Raw genomic sequence first — 20,283 nt, 5'->3', positions numbered from 1 at the left:
AAGCTACAGCTGATTTTAACTTTCTTAGAAGTCATAATTTATCTGTGGCTTTTCATACAGGAGTGAGGCCTTGTGGGATTTCCCCACGCAGATTGGGTTTTCAATAGGTACGATCATTATTCAATCTTTGCTTAGACAACCATATTGTCACTAGTTCATGAGTGGAGCTTCTCTGTCAGATACAGACATTTTGTGGCATACATCCTGTCTTCTGATTCTTTCAATCTTTCTGCCCCTTCTATGGTGTTGTTTGAACCTTGGATATAGGGTTCATATCAACTGCAGTACCATGGTCAAAGATTCTCTTCATTATCACAAATTGTGCCTTTGTGTAATGGTAGTCTTCCATTTCAATAATAAGCTTCTTGGGTCAGGGTGAGCTCTGCATCTTTCTGTTGGCATAAGGAAAAGTATTAAGGACGCAGATTGTACTGATTTGGGAAAATAGCAGTACATCCTGCCATCTCTTTAAATGTCACTGAGTTTCAATCTTCTTTGTTTAGAGATGTTAAATCATCTTTCTGTGTAAGCGGATTGACATTTTGTGTGTTTGTGCTCACACTACATGCTCCTAGCATTTCTCACTCCACTTTTTTCCAGAAAGCCTCTGGACTTGCAGTGCACAGATTATTATGCAGTATTGTGGTCTGGCCATAGAGATCTAGAAAATAACATTATATTTTATACGCTACGGTACAGATTTTTTCTTTCACAAAACATAGTCTCAATATAATTTTTTTTGTAACTATTAAAAATATATTAGTATATAAACTATGTTATACCCCTAATTATGGACTTTCAAGAAATCTAATGGTTTTATTATTGTAACAGTGACTACTCAACAACTGTCTACTAACTTAGTAAATTATAAATTCAAATTCTCACAAAGACAAAATGTAGAAGAAATTAAGAATGGCTGTGTTGAAGATCATATAAGATCAACAATTTCCAAGACAAATACGTTAATTAGTGATTATATTATCACTTATTATAAATTTTTTAATTATGCTAGAAAATCAACACTATGTTTCTCATTACTAAAGTAAACTTCAAAGCTGTTATAATAATTGTTATGCCTATTTAATTTGGGGATTTTTAGCAAATAGACTCAGCTCTAATTAACTGAATATGAAATATCAGAAGAATAAAAAATATAAATTTCGCACCAGATAATTTATTTTTACATTCTTATATTTTAAACAAAAATATAATAGTAGCTAATAATGTTTCTATTACAACACAAAATTAACATTATCTCAAATTTTGTTCTCAGTTCAAATATCACTCTTTCATTATACCTTTAATTCTTAAATTTAAAACCATAAAATAATTATTATAATAAAGAGTGATTTAATATATATCTAACATGTATACATTTTAGTGAATGATTATCATTTTGATTCTTTTGTTCATCTTCTGTGCTTAATGCAAGTCTCTGTGCTTTTCTAAATATATACACCATTTAATTTATTCCCTTCAAATGGTTAAATTTCCACTTTGGATTTCAAAAAATTTTTTATGTTGTTTAACACTGCTAGGACATTTAAAGTCAAGAGCGTGCATTGTTCAGAGCCAATAAAAAATATCTTCTCTGTGGCACATTTATAAAATTGTATTTTATTATATTTGACATATACATAATGAATGTTTCCAGGTTTGAGTTTAATGAAAATGAACTTATTTAAAAAAAAAACTAAAATTTCTGATGTTTGCAAGTAAATGTAAATCATAAGTGTTTCCATAATTGCCATTGGATCCATTGTCTAACCATTAGACACTTAGGTAAATATTTGAAATTGGATCATATGTAATAAAATAATAATTCATGTATTACTGGACATAGCAGAGATTATATAGATAAATTCATTTCTAGTCTGTAAATTTGAGCATATATGTTTTTAATTATGATCTTTTTAATAATTGAATATTGAAAACATTCAGCAATTCAATAGTAAGTTCTTTCTCCCTTTCTTGCTTGTACAGGAGTTACCTAGCACATATTTATGATTCTCAGAGGACTAACATCTTCTCATCAATTGTATTTAGCCAAAGACATTATTATGCAAAAATAATATCTAGAATTTTTTATTGCATTTTCCACAAGAACACTTATATTAACTATAAGAGATAGTAAGATATTTTATACCCATTATATATTAGATTATTAATGACATGATATATATTATAAAAAGAGGAAATTATTTCATACACTATGGTCTATTAAAACTTATTTTATGCAACACTATTCAATACCTTATATATTTCTTACTTTTCTTTAAAACCTCAGACCCATAACACTTTTTAGATTTTATTGTTTATTGTTAGACAACTTCATATAACATGAATATTTACTATAATGTCCTATCTCTAATCTCCCTCCTATCTCCTTTACCCAGCCTATCCTCCCCTCAAATATCCTTCCTATATTTGTGACTGTTTTTGCTTTTGTTTGAAGACAGTGAATGTAATCATGATCAATGTCTCTATGGCTTTGGAATTATGTCCTCGCACCTGATGGCCTTCTTTTTATTACATGACTAAAGACAATGATGGCATCTTCCCCAGATTACATCAGAAGACAACAGCTCATCAGAAAGGCTCAGAGTCCTACAAACATCTCCCAATCCATCATTAACTGCTGGGAGGCCCAGTTATTTATAGGTCTGGTTCATGTTACCACAGCTTTTATGCCCAGAAACCAGAATTTCACAGGCCTTCAGCCCAAATCCCAATTCTTAGTTTTTCCACTTCCTCCTCTGCAGTGCTCCCTGAACTTAGAGGTTGAGGATGAAAGTTTTGCCTAGGACTGATCCCTCATTTGCTTCAACAACTATATCTACACATACCACCATTAATTGCAAAGAAGGGCTTCTATTATTAGAGTCTAGTGTGAGTTTGCATTTGTTTATGCATATAAACATAGTTATACGGCAGCTTGTACAAAGATAAATGAGAAACACATTTGTTATACACATTATTTCTTTCTCTCTCTCTTACACACACTTATAGTTTTAAAATGACTTACAAAGGTCTTAAATTCCCAAGTAGCTTCCAAGTAGCTTTAACATAGTTTTAATGAACTAGTGAGCTCTCTGTCCTCAGTCACATACCCGGATATATCCATACCAATATACCTATTTGAATTTTCCACCCATTTAATGTGCACTGTTGTATTACATAGCTGCCTGCAGCTATTATGAACCAGGTTGCTGGAACAGAAGCTGAGGGATAGATGGGGAAGGGGCAAAAAGAAAGAAGGGCCAGGACAATATTTTACTGATCGAGGCCGAAACTTTAATGTCCTCAGACCTTTTAACAGTTTGGGCAAACCCTTCCCCCAAGACTCTGGGCTGAGTTCCGGTTGTCTAGCTTCTCCTGGAGGTTCTTGTCTGCTCTGACAGCTGAATGGGTCACCTGCTTAATTCAGGAATTCCTAGACCTGGAGGAACAATGAGCTTAGCCTTCACTGAGCTTCTCCACCCTAGGATAAAAATTCCTGCCTTAACCTACTTCCCTATTATGTCCTATATTACATCCTAATGGCAGATTCCTGCCTGAAGCCAGGGATTGTCCTTGGCCAATGTCAAGTACACTCTTAGCATTCCTCCCAAGGATAAAAATTCCTGCTGTACCATGTGGAATGACTCCCCATTATGGCTCTGTACAGTGCACATTCTGTTTTTACATCATAGTTATATTATCCCATTCTCTTAAGATATCCCCAACCCAATGAAACATTTCTAGTGTGTATTTTTCTGTTATATGTTTTCTCAAGTTTAGCGCACAAATCTGAATATTTGGTTATAGGATCCACTGTGGAAGGGAACACTGAGCCTATGACATAATGCAGTTCTCTGCTCTTTCTCTAAATTGTATATAGAACCTACTTTCTCCATCTCTTTAAGGATTTTCAGTTTCTCACTACTTATTGTTTACCTTCACACATGCAAAATCACAAGAGACCCTCAATTCACCCTGAATGTACTCCAAACAGTGTATAATTTCACCGTTCATTGGTATATGTTATCATCCTCTGTGTGTGTGTGTGTGTTTGTGTGTGTGTGTGTGTGTGTGTGTGTGTGTGTGTATGTGTGTGTGTTCATGCCTTTTCATGCTACTCAACTATTGAATTTTGGAGCTTTTGCCTGAGGGTTTATAAGAGGAGATTTCAAAGTTCTTTAGTCAATGAAATCAACATTCCACTAAGGGGAAAAGGCATGATCACAAATGTTGCATAAATGGGAATAATACCACTTGTAAAGATGGTCAAGTAATAGAGATGATGTTTGAAACTAAAGAGCAAAAGAAAGAGTCATGGGGCAGTGGAATAGGTACACTATTGAAATGCCAAGAAATAAAAGATTTGAAATAAAATATAATAAAATTATTTTTTAAATTAAGCAAAGAAAAACCCTTTCATCATTTTGTTTTTCTGGCTGTATTTTTTTAACAGCAAGGTTAAGTGAGTCTTAGGCATTATTTCTTATTTACTGTGTGCTTTATTTGACAGGAATTTTTATAATTAAATTAACTTTAGCAACATGAATATTATTGAGATAATTGTCAGTAGAGCAGGTGAAAAAACATGTGCTTTGGTATATTCATGTGTTGGAATGTTAAAATATAAATGTACTATCAAATTGTAATGACTTAATTATACTAAATAACTCTCCTATTGACCACTTTCATGAATTTATGCTTCAAAGCATTGTAATACTAATAGTTATGTTTAACAATGCTTAATATTTTGTTTACACTATAAAATATATGGGGAAATATATGATATATACATGTTCTACAAATTTATTCATTACTATTTTTGGTAGCATTTGTTTGAGAAATAAAAGACACAAAGTTTTCAGAAGAAATTTAAACTTATTAGCCTACCATGATAATACAGTCTTATGCTACAAATTCAAATGTTGATAATTATTAGTCTTAATTATATTTTCTATTTTGATAACAGTAAACTAAGTTAAAAAATTTGCCTGTGTGGCTTGGTATATATGTGGTTATATACCAGTTTCTATAGATCTTTTAGGACAATTGTACTTATTTATAAAACAGTTGTATATGCCAACAAAACTTAATTTTATGTAGTGGTGAGTTTTGGCTATACAACTTTGGCTTCTAGCAGATCGCATGCATGCACCTGCCAGGAGCTATCTTTGGATCCTTGAATGAAACACACACACACACACACACACACACACACACACACACACACACACACACACTAGCTTATTTTGTAAATGCTCTTGCTACCTCAAAGGTTTGGCACTCCAAAACCTTCCCCTGCTTCTCCAAGCCCAATCTTGGAAGTAACCAGTGGCCAATACCGTGAAATCTCACCTGGATAGTTGAATTCATCTCCTGCTGCTCCTGTTTTCCATCCTTCTACCCACCTAGTTGAAGATTCTCTCCCATTCTTTTCTGATTCCTCAACTGCACAACTCTTCATACCCCTCCCCATGCCTAGCCATTGGCCTTTGGCATCTTTAGTGACAGATTCAAAACCAATTGGGGACAAGAACCTTTAGCTTTTGGGTGTGTAGATTTCTGATTGAATCCAAGCATTAGAACCAATCTCCAACCATTTTTTATTACCCATTTAATGTTAACCCAATTGCTTTTTAAAATGTAAGAGATTCTTGTTTATATCCAAATGATTCTTCTGAATTTATCCTTTCATCCAATTTACTTTTGAATTTTTTCTCTGTCACAAAAGTGCCTTCAAAGTTGTAATATAACATTATCAAAGACAGCATTGAAAAATAATAGTTAAATTCCAAGGAAAGTAGAATCATTAGATAATTTTTAATCAACCTTTGACACAGGATTGTTGGCTACTTTAACCTATGGTTTATATTTTTATGCTGTCTGTTTATATTATAAAAATACAATGCTTTAAAAACTTTCTAAGAAAAACTGTAAGACAAATGAAAAATGAGTTGTGTTCCTACTAATGCATTTTATAGGTGGGAAAATGTACTTATTTTAAAATTTGACTGCCATATCAGAAAATATTTTGAAGCAATATCAAAACTGATTTATGTAAATGTGTATTACTATAAATCTATTCAGCAAAATACAGTATCAGTGTCTGTTTAACCTATTTAACTTCATGTAATATAAGCAATAGTTATGTATCATAAAATCATGATGGATGGAACCAGTTAGGATTAGCTCAAGAAGGCCAAGCCATGAGGTATGTGATTCTGCTTTTCTTGAATTAATATATTTAAGTCACTGTCATGTTCTTGAAATTTGGAAAAGCACTCAACCTTCGATATTGAACTAACCATTTCTCTTATTATATAAAGAAAATAATTATATTGAACTAAATCAATTAATCGGTAAGCCCAGAATACCTCAGCTTTTCTTTTCTCACATATTGTATTACAAAAAACTGACCTTCCTTCTATCACATTTTTCTACTCATGCTTTGCATTAATAATAATATAAAATCAGTAATGTTGCCATTTTCTCTACCTTACTTTCCTTCCATTATGTAGATGTTGTCAAACTCTACTGCAATAAGTAAAACTTAATAATAACAACATAAATCTAAATGACAACTAGATAAAATGAAACAAGTCTTGTAAACAAAAATACACAACTCAAGTCATTCTTTACTAGGTAGCTTTTTGATGAAATTTTTATCAGCATGTACATTTTTATATATTCCTTTTCCTTATTTGAATAATTTCAATATTACATCTAAACCCACAAGAGAGATAAAATAGTCCTTTATTTGAAGGCAATGATTCCTCCTAGTTCAATAACTCTAATTGGTATTTTTAAGAGATAATTGTACTTGACCTCTGAGAAGAATCTATACAATTAAAAACTTACTTCATAAATAATGCATTAGCTGAGAATCTATGATTCCGTTGGTTTTTCATCCTAAAATTTCATAGCTTTCCATTCTCTTTCTCTGGATAATTAAACTATATTTGTCCTAATTTTGAATACTTAATTATAGAATATTTATCTTTCTTCTCTGAATAAGGACTGTGGTTATTTATACAGAAGCTAAAGGTTTCAAAAAGTATGTATTTTCTTGAAGTAGTACCCCATCAATTCTAGACCTTAAGAATCTTTCTTTCTTGGAACCAGTGTTTCACTCTATTTATCTTGTTTCACTGTATTTTAAAAGTATTAGACAGAAATTAGAGAGAAAATGGATTTAGTTGCAAATTGGCCAAGTCAGAGAAAGACTATTATTTTCCACTATTTCTACAGCAATGTTACCATTATTTTATAGAAAATATGAGATTATATAACACAAGCACACACACAACACACACACAAACACACATGCACATTCCCGAAAATATTGTGTTATATCATGTTTCAAAAGAAAGGGTGATAACAGTGAATTTATAGTCTGAGTATGTAGAATATGGAATCCACCCTCTGAGGGTCAATTTCAACCCTCCTCCCAACAGACATCAACTCCGGAATAAGTACATCCTCTCCCACTGAGACAATACAAAGCTGGCTATTTAGGAGTGCAGGATTCACATGCAGGCAGACAATTCAAGCACAAACCAAAAATTACAGAAAGCCATGTGAATTTTGAAAATGGTCATCAAAACAAATAACTGAAGTAAAACTGTGTTTCTAACAAATGTTGCTTGGAAAATGGCTTCCCACATATAAAAGAATAAAAATCAGATTTCTTCCAGATTCAAAGAGTGCTAATAAATCAAAAAATGTTTTGAAAGAACTGATAATTTTAATTTCTAGGGGAAAGTATTGAAGGATATTGGAGGAATATTTAAGGATGTAGTAAGCATGCATTTTAATACCCCAGCACATAAACCTCACAAGTGTACTAATGGGGTCACCTGAAATTAAAAGCATCTACCCAGCCAAAGGGGTTATCCAGAGTAAAGAATCAGAGAGTAGAATGGGAAAAAATCTTTGCCACATTAGATTAACATCTATAATATATAATAAAAATATATAACTATAAAATTAAACATCATTAAATTTTCAGATCTTTCAATCAGTAAATGTTAGTGAACATTCAACTGTAAAAAGATGAAATACCATTAACCAATAAATGTGAAAAATATTTAATATCCTACATTATCGGAGGAATTGAAATTAAAATTGCAATTAAGTTTCAACTTACCCTAGTCAGAATGGCTGTTCATTAAGAAAAAAATTAGATGCAGATGCTATTTGAAGGAAAGCAGGAAATATATGGAGCCAGTGGGAATAAAAATTAGTTTAGGTACATTAGATATGTATATAAAAATAAAACAAAATTGGAAAAAATAGCTACTAAACACATAGTATGTATTAAGTAAACAAAGAAATTTAATTCATCACATCACCGAGACACTTTTACCTCCATGTTTATGAAACATTTTTTAAAGACCAAACATGAAAATTGCCTAATTGTATTAAGGATAAAAATGAAATCATAAAATGCTGTTGTGAACAATTACAATAGAGATTTCTAGAGCTATAACGAGTAATATAATTATGTTGTTTGCAGGACCATGAATGGCATTGGATAGTGTAATACTGAGGGTAATGAGGCAGACACAAGAAGATAAATGCCACTACTTTTCTTTCAGTTTGGGGTCAATATTTTATATATACAAGAAGTAATTTATGTATGTGAAATAAACCTAGAAGTATTGTACTAGAGAAACAATAGGAATAGCAAGAATGAAGAGAAGAAGAAATTTGGGTGAAAATGCTTAAAGTGTATGACATTTTATTATATAAAATAATCCACATGTGAAATGACTATATGATGATAAAGCTACATGTGTATATATAGCTATATGAAATTCCATATGTAATAGTCTTTCAGATTGATAATATTTGGTAAATAGGCTAAATTTACATATGCATATATACATATATATGTATAACTTAGCTGAGTTTTTATTGAGTTTGAAATTTTAGGTGAATGGTTACAGCAACATTTTTATTGAAAAATTTGATTGGTATTAATTTAATACTAGATTATATGTATATTTAATATTTGATATTTTATTTGTGATATGTTTTAAAATTATTTTAGGTGAGATATTGAAATTTTATGGAGATTAAACTGTGTTTGAATCTTAATTGAGAAGTTACAGATTACACAACATCTAATTTAAAACTAGTAAAGACAATGTTAAGCTGATGTACAGGTTTGACGGTAGCAACCTTTTTTTTAATATTTTTATTTTTTATATTCTTTGTTTACATTCCAAATGATTTCCCCTTTCCCGCATCCCCCCTCCCCATATGTCCCATAAACCTTCTCTCCATCCATTCTCCAATCACCTCCCTCCTTTTTTTCTCTGTCCTTATATTCCTCTCCAATGCTAGCTCAATCCTTTCCAGGATCAGGACCTTCTCCATACTTCCTCATGGGAGTCATTTGTTATGCAATTTGTGCCTTGGGTATTCAGGGCTTCTGGGCGAATTAATATCCAACCTTTTAATGAAGAACATATTATCAACATTAGCCTTAAAATAAGAACAATTTTAATTTAAATTGCAGTAAAGACAATCTTTTATACCGCTTTAATCAGAGTTTTCACTTTATTCTTAAATATTTACTATTGTCAATATTTTATAATTAATATTGATTTGACTACAAATTTAGAAAATATTACTATCTATTGTAAAGAGGCATGAATATCTATTACTCATTAGCCATTTATTTATCTGATATATATATATATATATATATATATATATATATATTTATGTGTGTGTGTGTGTGTGTGCGTGTGCATGTGCTTATGTGTGTGTGTGTTTCTTGGGTTTCTTACAGCGATTTGTGCACCAAGGGTTTTTATTAATTGGATAGATAAATTTCCAAAATTAAGTTTTGAGGTATATGTATAGAATGCATTTGACTCATGTTGACGATAAAACTTATATCAGCATATAAGTAACATACTTACTTAAAGATTTTGACCCATTTCTGTTTCCATTTCAGCAGGAAAAAAGTCAAGAAAGTTCAAGAATCAAAGGTAAGAAATGATCTTTCAATCTTTCAAAGGTTAAATAGAAAAGTATGTAATAACATCTTATAAATACAGTTATAATAGTATAATTCACAATCTGCCATGTAATTCTAAAATTATTTGATCCTCTTAGTACTCTGTGTGGCCAGCACACTTCTCTGTTGAGAAAATCTTTGTTCACAGAATGGTCCAGATAAGATCACTGCCCCAACCATTGTCGCTAGGATTTAGTATTTTTTTTCCACATGTATAAATAGATAAATGATACTTTTCAAAATACATTCTATATGAACTCAATATTAGGCCATTGGTATCTTACTTTACCTATATATAAAATATTGAAGATCTTTGTTAACGTTTTTAAATTGATAATAGCATAGAATGAAATGTTTCTAATAAGAAAAGGGAAACTGTAGCAAGTCCTGAGATGACAATTAAGTAAATTATGTTTGAGAAATAAGAAGCATGGTATTTTTTGTCTCTGGAATTTTTATACACATTTATGTTCAACAAACTAATACTAGATTTGAGGTGCACACTTTTGGGCTGCAAATGAGAATTTCTGGTCTAAGGTGTGCTGTCTGATATGCATTCACATGACATGAATTCCTGCCCATGAAGGGCTACACTGTATCAGCTAAACATTAAATCATATTTGTAACTCTGTTGTTGAAGCAGAAATAAGTTTAATGAAGCATTCTTCTTGATGTTTTATTATGCTGGACATACAAACCACACCATATGAAGTAGAAATAATGTTTTGCAAGTATTGTCTGGGAATATGTTTTAAATGTGTAATAAAATTTTTGAGATGATGTTTGCCAGACCTTCCTGTGTACTTAGCTGATGTATGATTCAAAACTCACACATACAGGATGCTTTTTAAAATTACTGACTTGTATGTGAATGAGAGATGGATTCTGACACCAGAACTTGCTTATTTCACCCAGGACTGCTGTTTCCTTGGGTATAGGATGATGTCATCTAAAGAATAGCTTTTATAGTGTCAGTGTTAAATAAAACAAAAACAAATAACACAGCATGAAGCCATAGCTTATAAAGGACTGTTAAACAATTTGAAAATTGTATGTTTCTTAGAAAATAATCATTGTAATTTATGTTAATATTTATAACTTACTTTCATCTAGTAGTTCCATGAACTTCCTGTGCAACAGCTAATCTCATTTGTTCAAACAAATTTATTACATGGAATTAAGTCCAGAGAAAGGCTTTAATTTAATTTCCTGCATTTGTACCTGGTTTTGCTCATAACAAGAACTCCAACTTAATGATTCTAACTTAATGTTTCCAGTGCTCTTCAATAAACAAATTATAAAGCAGTCAAATGAAACTTGATCTGTACTATTTAATGTATGTATAAATAAATTTTGAAATAACCTATAAATTTTTAATTGTGTAACATGTCCCATATTTGTAGAATATGACATTCCTTTAAATGCCCTGGAAAATAATACTTTTATATTTTAAAAAATTATGTGTTCATGTGATTTGACCAAAAAAGCATTTAATTGAATTGTTAATTATTTTAGTGTATACATTTTCTATATTTTATGTTAGGTATGAATATTTATTTAATTTCCAATTTGAGAGATTTACAGGAGTTTGATTCTAACATAATATAAATCATGGCAGTGCTGTATATCTGAAAGGTTTGATGTTGTAGTCAGACTATTTCTAACATACTTTCATAGGGGTATTATGTGTATATAACATCAACATATCATATATTGCATTGATATCCATTTAGTTTTATAAAAACACTGTTAGCAAATAATTCATTTTAAAGATAATTTTTAAAAAAGCAACACAATAAATTCACTAAAACCTGCCGGTATTTCACAATGAAGTGACTTAAGTGGTCATCTACACATTTCAAATTAAAAAGTAGTTTCCTTAGACCACAGTGGTGAAGTGACATTTTGATTAGGTTGGAATAATAGGTGACTTAAAAACAGCTTTACATTTCTACCAACTTGAAAATCCTTTATGTTGCTCAAATAGTTTAAAACACAGGTTGATATATTTACAGAGAGTTTGGCCATGATTATCTATTGGTGAAAATATGAAATTTTCTTTTGATTTCTAAATAAAGGACTAGTAACCATACTCAAGAGCAAAACTGAGCATCTAGCATTATCTCATCTTTCATCTTCTTACTGAGCACACTATGTTCTTCTTATGTAGAAATGATAGAAATAAAATATGTGTCCCTTCTACAGCTAGCTATAGTTTGAGTAATCTAATGTTTAACAGTGGCAAGACTGTGAGACCAAAGATGCACTTTTCATCAGTGTAACCTTTTGTTAAATGACATTAATGAAATGCAGCAAAATTCTGTTATAGAGAACTTCTTTAAGTCTTGTGCTGACAAACTATATTTTATAGACTTCAAAAAGTAATTTAACTGTCTATGTACACATTTTGATGGTAAATATTAGTACAATTTATTGAATGGTAATACAATTCTTTACACATCAGAATTTTATATGCAATTTAATAAGATCTTCGGATAGTTTTATTATGATAAAAACCCACCTTGCAAAAAACTCTAATTCTTAAAAAGCTGTCTACTAGTTACTTTATTTTGGCTGCGTGTTTCACTAAAACAACTGAATTATGGATGGATTGCTTTTGGGTTACAGGTGGATGAAAAATCTACCATGGTTAGCAGGACATGGGGTGGAAGTGTAAAGCCATTGGTTACTATTATTCCCAGGCAAGAAGTAAAGAGAGATGAACGTTACGTGGCTTGCTTTTCCCCTTTATTTAGTCCGGTATACAGGTCTGTAGGATAGTGATATCAACAATTACAATATATCTTCCCATATCATTTTGTGGAATAATGCTTCACAAATCTATCCATCAGCTTACATCCTCTGGGATTCTAGATCTTGCCAAATTGACAAATATTGATACGTGAGGAAAAAAGATGACGATGGACTTTATTCTAGATATAAGAAGTCAGTTTGTACATTCTTAGAGATTTAGGCTTTCTGGAGTTTCACCCTACTCCAACTTCATATATGAAGAAATATGTTAACACATTAACTGTGAACAATCTGAATGATGCCAACAAATATTCTATCAGATTTTATCCAGTTTGCTGTCAATGGGATATATTTGGCGACTTTATCTAGGATTTAAGATAATATGCTTTTCATCTTTTAAAAATTCATGAAGATAGAACTGGGAGAAAATGCTGCACAAGCATTATCTAAGGACTATACTTAAACATCTACTTTGAATAGAAACTGGGTATAGAAGTCTGTCTAAAACCCCAGCACTAGGTTGATGGGAGAGAAAACTGAATACCTAGACTATCTAGATCCCAGTCCAGCCTAGTTAGCTACCTCCATGTAGTTAGAGAATTATATAGAGAGAAAAAAGTTAAATACAGGAAAAAAATTACTAAGAGATCTGAATATAACTTCCAGTCTTTACATATACTCACATTAGTGGAAACATTTGCAAGTATTTTTGAACAGATAAATACATTACAGTAAGCACCCCCCTCTCTCTAAATTGGGTTTGTATGGAGTTGAAGAGGATGTAAGGAATTTAAAGAGGGGAAAACATATATTGGATAAAAATTTTAAATAAAAATATTCATAAAAATAAGTTGTTACAATATTAAATGATCCTGATTAATTTCATCCTGCAACCTCAACCTGGAAGATAGACATCTTTTCCTGTAGAATGACTTTATTAAGGCAAGTAGAATACAGTCCAAAAGCAAGTGTTCAAGTTTATTATTTATGCAGAGAAGAGTTAATTTTATTTTTATCAAAACATATTGTCTTTTAAAATAATTTTCATATTATTTAGATTTCCAAAGGCTTTCAATAAATCATGTTATCCAGCATATCATTAATTTTAGTTCACAATTATTTGTGCTGCAAATTCTTATCCACCAACAAGCAGTGCAGCGTAAACGACGGCAGAATATAACAGGGCTGGAGATTTTGAGAAAACAGACTACAAATGACTGTTTTCTTAATAACTTAATGGTTCATATAAAATACAATTATTTTTTGTATTTAAGTCAGTGGTTTTATGATTCAGTGCATTTTAAACCATACACTACCTTATGAACATTGACCTTCCCTTTAATTTCTAATGTAAAACTTCTGTTATTATGAACTTTAAAAAAGTTAAGTGATTCCAGCAGAGATTTTATTTTTAAAAGTGTATATTGTCTTTTGATATAGTCACATAACTAACATTTCAATAAAAAAAATAACTTATACTCAATGTCTTTTATATTTAGGGTAAGGAAATAGTTGCTCCTAGAATGAATAATTTCTTGAGTAGTTATTTTCTGAAATGGTCTTGTGGCTGCATGTTTTAATTTTATGTTGTCCCTGTATTATATATCAAAGAAAAACCTCTATGGTCCATTACCCAGTTTGCTTTCTTGTTTTGTTTTGACACTTGGGTGCATTAAATATGACATTTATTTCATTAAAAGAAGTATATTACCTTGTGTATTTGAATATCTATCAATATTTTGTTCCCCAAGATAATTTAATATCATAAATTTAAAATGTTTTGTGAGGTATCTGAATTTCTTTGAAATAAAGCAAATTAGATGTTACATAAAAAAGTGATGTATTATTTAGTTTTTTTCTGTGCTGTTAGTTAAATATACTTTACCCAGCTTTGTAATGTTTGTGAAATACATAAAAATTTCCCTTTAAAATTCTAATACATTTTTATTTCTATGTATTATGTGAATATATAAAGTCCTATATAATATGATTAGTGACCAATTTTAAACCTTTATTCTAAAATGATAACTTCCTAAATTATTGGTGGATTTATCTTAATGCATGAGAATAATAATACACATGTGCTTCAAATGCATTATGCCAATGCCAGTTTTTTCCATGATCATAATGTTTCTGGCCAGTAGTTCATTATACATTTCAAGTTTTTAATTTAATCACGGGTTTGTACCCTATCACCCACCTTCCAGGAAACAGTGAACATGGTTCATGTCATTAGAGTAATTGGGCTCACATTCTGGGAAAGGCTGATTTTGCTACATTCTTCAACTATTCACCCTTTCAGAAAGCTCTCTGTATTTTTTCCCTCTCATTGCTAATGTAAATATACTAAAGGATGCTGGCCTAAGAATTCAATGAGGTAAAGCATTCACTTTCTTTTGACTCATTTTAGTAAAATGAAAAGATCTTATATTATCCAAGTTATTGTTCACATATTATTAAATGTAAACCTTATAATCATTTTTAATTTATCCATGTTTGATGAGTGGTATTAATTGAAAGGATTGGGAAGGGATTTAGAGTAATCTAGGAAACACAATTATTGGTAACTGTCCCGGAATGTAGGGAGGAATAACTTAGAATAGCTGACCCTGACTATGGGTGGTATGTTCCACCTGGCCGAGCAGATAGAACAGGGTTCAGAAGTGGTATGTGAACAGGTCGAGCCCTTTCCTCATCTTTCTGAGAAAGTACACAGGTATCTCTGTAATATATGTGAAGAACACTAGATGTTCTTCAGCCTCATTGTATGGAATCAATATCAATGCATCTGTGAGACTTTTAGCAATGAGTCTGTACTAAAAATATTTCAGATACTTGGAATGAGTAAATAGTGGATTTTCAACCACTTTGACAGATAGATGAGTACTGTGCACCTCCCTGCTCTATTTGTAAACTAACTCAATAATCCCCCTTTATACCACATATTTTTGTGCAGTTTATTTCGTTTTTTAGAGACTGCTACATAACATAAAATGTAGAAAAATACATATTATAAAACTTCAAATACATAAATATACAAAAATAAAAGAATATATCATATCAATTTTATACTATTTAATTATTTTAATTATTGGATTGTAATTTGAAGAGTTCTCGAGATCTAGTCTACTAATGATGTAATGATGATAAATAGGCATGAGGTTTCTCATCTTGACTGTTTTAGAGTATTTTTATTTCTATGTCAACACAAAAGCACAGTTATCACAGTAAAAGGAATAAGAGATATTTTGTTCAGGAGCTACAGATGAGCCCAGAAATACAGATTCACATTTATTTAAATAGCATATTCCATAATGGGAATGGCTACATAGTATTTAATTAGTTAGAAAATTAAAAAGGGACATAAATCAGGGTGTTTGTCAGATGAGGTTCACAGAAGATTAAGGAAACTCTGCTTTATGTCTGAGATACTATCTGATGATATTCTTTTTTTTAAATATTTTTATTTTCTATATTCTTTGTTTACATTCCAAATGATTTCTCCTTTCCTGGATCTCCCCTCCCCATATGTCCCATAAACCTTCTTCTCTCCATCCCTTCTCCAATCACCTCCCTCCTTTTTCTCTGTCCTTATATTCCCTTCCCATGATAGATCAATCCTTTCCAGGATCAGGACCCTCTCCATACTTCTTCATGGGAGTCATTTGTTATGCAATTTGTGCCTTGGGTATTCAGAGCTTCTGGGCTAATTAATATCCACTTATCAGAGATTGCATTCCATGTGTATTCTTTTGTGATTGGGTTACCTCACATAGGATGATATTTTCCAGATCAAACCATTTGCCTACAAATTTTGTGAATTCATTGTTTCTAATTGCTGAGTAGTATTCCATTGTGTAAATATACCACATTTTCTGTATCCATTCCTCCTTTGAGGGGCATCTGGGTCCTTTCCAGCTTCTGGCTATTATAAATAAGGCTGCTATGAACATAATGGAGCATGTGTCTTTATTGCATGCCGGGGAATCCTTTGGGTATATGCCCAGGAGAGGTATAGCAGGGTCCTCTGGAAGTCTCATGTCCAGTTTCCTGAGGAACCTCCAGACTGATTTCCACAGTGGTTGTACCATCTTACAGCCCCAACAGCAGTGGAGGAGTGTTCCTCTTTCTTCACATCCTTGCCAACACCTGCTGTCTCCTGAGTTTTTGACCTTAGCCATTCTGACTGGTGTAAGATGAAATCTCAGGGTAGTTTTGATCTGCATTTCCCTAGTGACTAATGATGTTGAGCACTTCTTAAGGTGCCTCTCGGCCATCCGAATTCTTAATTTTTGGACAGGGAACAGCTAATGATGTGCTAATAGCCACTTCTTAAACTTTTCTCTTTAAGAGATTTGGGTGGGTGGTGGTGGCGCAGGCCTGTAATCCCAGCACTCTGGAAGGCAGAGGCAGGCAGAGGCAGGCAGATTTCTGAGTTCAAGGCCAGCCTGGTCTACAGAATGAGTTCCAGAAAAGCCAGGGCTATACAGAGAAACCCTGTCTAATAATCTAAAAGAGATTTGGGCATAGAAAATTTTTGTAATATAAATTTTTAACTATTTGTTTGTTTGTTTGTTTGTTTATTTAAACTCCAGATTTTATTCCCCACCCACCCTCCATCTACCATCCGACTGTTCCACATCCCATACCTCCTCTCCACCCTCTGTCTCCACGAGGATATCCCAACCCCCCACCCTGCACCCAACCAGACCTCTAAATTCCCTGGGGCCTCCAGTCTCTTGAGGGTTAGGTACATCTTCTCTGACTAAAACCAGCATTCCTCTGCTGTATATGACTTAGGGGCCTCATATCAGCTGGTGTATGCTGTCTGGTTGGTGGCCCAACTGTCCGAGAGATCTCAGTGGTCCAGGTTATTTGAAGCTGCTGGTCTCCCTACAGTGTCGCCCTCCTCCTCAGCTTCTTCCTGTCTTTTCCCAATTCAGCCACAAAGGTCAGTAGCTTCTGTCCATTATTTGGGTTCAAATATCTGCATCTGACTCTTTGAGTTGCTTGTTGGGTCTTTTGGAGGGCAGGCATGATAGCTCCCTTTTTCTGAGTGCTCTGTAGCCTCAGTAAGAGTGTCAGTCTTGGGACCTCCCCTTGAGCTGGATCCCATTTTGGGCCTGTTGCTGGACCTTTTTTTCCTCGGGCTCCTCTCCATTTCCATCCCTGCAGTTCTTTCAGACAGGAACAATTATAGGTGAGGATTTTGACTGTGGGATGTCAACCCCCTCCCTCACTTCTTACTGTCCTGTCTTCCTGCTGGAGGTGGGCTCTATAAGTTCCCTCTCCCTACTGTTGGACATTTCATCTAAGGTCCTTCCCTTTGCTTCCTGAGAGTACCTTACCTCCCAGGTCTCTGGTGCATTCTGGAGCGTCCCTTCAACCTCCTACCTTCCAAGGTTGCCTTTTTTCTCTTCTTTGTGCTGGACCTCAGGGCTTCTTTCATTTTTCCTCACCCAATACCAGATAAGGTTCCCATCTTTCCCCACCCTCCACCCCCCAACCTCTTAAAATGCTAATATATAACATAAAATACATTTTGATAGTATATATATATTATAATGTATTCTATAAATAATAGTTGCTAGGGAAGTCATGGTGTTTTTATTTATGGTGCTGAAATTGAAAGTCAGAACTATTCATATCTAACCAAGAATTCTAATGTTGAATTAGAGACCTTGAAAAATATAAGTATAGTATTGAGTGATGGTCTTTGGTTTGCTTACTTTGCCTTTTTTCTCTAAAATATGTTGTAGAGTCTATTAATCAATATGTTTTTAGGTATCATAAACTTTTCTTCCACCTTTTAAATCTTTTCAGAAGGCTGCCTGAACTGAAGAAATTTTACATGACCTTTCTAATCCCTCCTAAGAAGGACATCACCTAAGGTTTCTGGCAGCAGTTTTCTAGGGTTTATTCTAATATTTAAGTACTTAATCCTTTTTCAGTAACTTATTTTAGGTTACAATACATAGGAGTCTATTTTTATTCTTGTCCTGGTGATGTCCAATTTTCTCAGCATCATTCATTGAAGAGGACGTCTTCTCTAATCTGTGCTGTGCCACATTTCTGAGACATCAGTTCATGACAAACTTGTAGGACTACTGGTAATCTTGCTATTTTTTTTTATCACTGTAGTTTGGAAAGGAACACTGTTGTCTTGATTTTTTTCTTTTGTTAATGTGGTTTATTTTGAACTCAGGTAGTGCAATGTTTCTCTTTCCCCCGCCCCCCAGGACAGCTTTAGAGCCTTAAATTTGTATTGTTATGGTGTTATATATACTCCAATTAAAAGTTATTCTTTTTGGTCCTCTCTGGAATATTCTGAATTGTCAATAGGCTCCACAAGCTTTTAGAAAAGTTAGGACATAGTCAAAACTGGTATGTGCCTGCCAGAAACTTTTAATTGCCAGTAGTTCCTCCATAGGGTGTGTCTTCATGCTATCATAATCACTGTGTGCTCATATGTGCAAATTGCCCTTTGTGTCTAAAATGCTAAAACATTATCATAATTCTCCACCACATCTAACTCTTACAGTCTTTCTACCTTTTATTCTGCAATTGTCCCTGAGCCTTAGAAAGAAGGGATATAATAGAGAAATCTCATTTAGGGATGAGTGCTCCATAGTTTTATATTTTCTGCACATGGACCAATTGTGGGTCTTTGTTTTAGGCACCTTTGACTGTAGGAACAAGATTCTCTGTTGAGGGTTAAGGGATGCATTAATCTACCAGTATAGAAAGAAATCTTTAGGATTGATGCAATGCTGTGCTCATTTGGTAGAGTGATTTTATTTTACCCTGAATCCTACTCCAACCAACCTCACAAAGGTCTCTGACCTACCTTCCAACAGTTTCCTGCCCTGATAATGGTTCCACATGCAGTTTCTGTCTTGAGTAGCTTTATCTCTCTTTTTCCTAATTCCTCTTTGGAATTTGATAATTTGGACATGGTAAAATTTTCCTAGTTTCAAATTTTTATCTACTTCTCATGATCTTTAATTTTTCTAAGAATTCATGATTGTCTTTTTCCCTTTCGTTGAAGAACTCCTTAATGTAGCTTTTATAATGCTTGGATAGTAGTCATTCATTTACTTTTTACTAAGGTTTGAAATGTTTATTTTCTGACTGGCTTTTAAAGATATTTCAGCTGCATATAACAGTCTTGGTTGCTAGCTATTTATTTTGTGGGCTAGATCTATAAAAATCTATAATTTCCTTGTTTTTAGTGCTTCTAAAAAGGTGTTCTGAAGAGAATCTGACACATTTGCTGAGTAAATATTTCTTTACGGCAAGCATGTATTAAGTGTTTTCACTCGTCTTTAAAAAAAAGTAAAATTTCTGACTACTTACTTCTCTGAAGTTCAAAGAGCCCATGGCTGTCTAGATGCAAGCTGCATTTTGTCTCACATCACTACTCAATTGAACTTCTGTACAAGATCCCATCACCTTTTAGGTGTTTCCAATGTTCAATCTGTGCCAACCCCTTAAGACACTAC

At 32.8% G+C, this 20,283-nt stretch overlaps 1 protein-coding gene across 3 annotated transcripts in view; it reads left to right on the top strand.

The window, feature by feature from the left end:
• The window catches only part of Fstl5 (follistatin like 5), a 585,582-nt gene that overhangs the window by 86,363 nt on the left and 478,936 nt on the right, over positions 1-20,283 (top strand). For 2 of the 3 annotated variants that reach the window (XM_052180341.1, XM_052180340.1), the window contains exon 2: positions 9,968-9,998. In XM_052180341.1, the coding sequence (XP_052036301.1) occupies positions 9,968-9,998 (31 nt within the window). Of the gene's footprint in view, positions 1-9,964; positions 9,999-20,283 lie in introns of all 3 variants that reach the window. The other variant, XM_052180339.1, reaches the window with a different exon arrangement.

This window comes from Apodemus sylvaticus, chromosome 4 (genome assembly GCF_947179515.1).
Source record: "Apodemus sylvaticus chromosome 4, mApoSyl1.1, whole genome shotgun sequence".
Taxonomy (NCBI): domain Eukaryota; kingdom Metazoa; phylum Chordata; class Mammalia; order Rodentia; family Muridae; genus Apodemus; species Apodemus sylvaticus.
The sequence above is the reverse complement of the archived record's forward strand: the minus strand, read 5'-3'. Positions and strand labels throughout refer to the sequence as shown.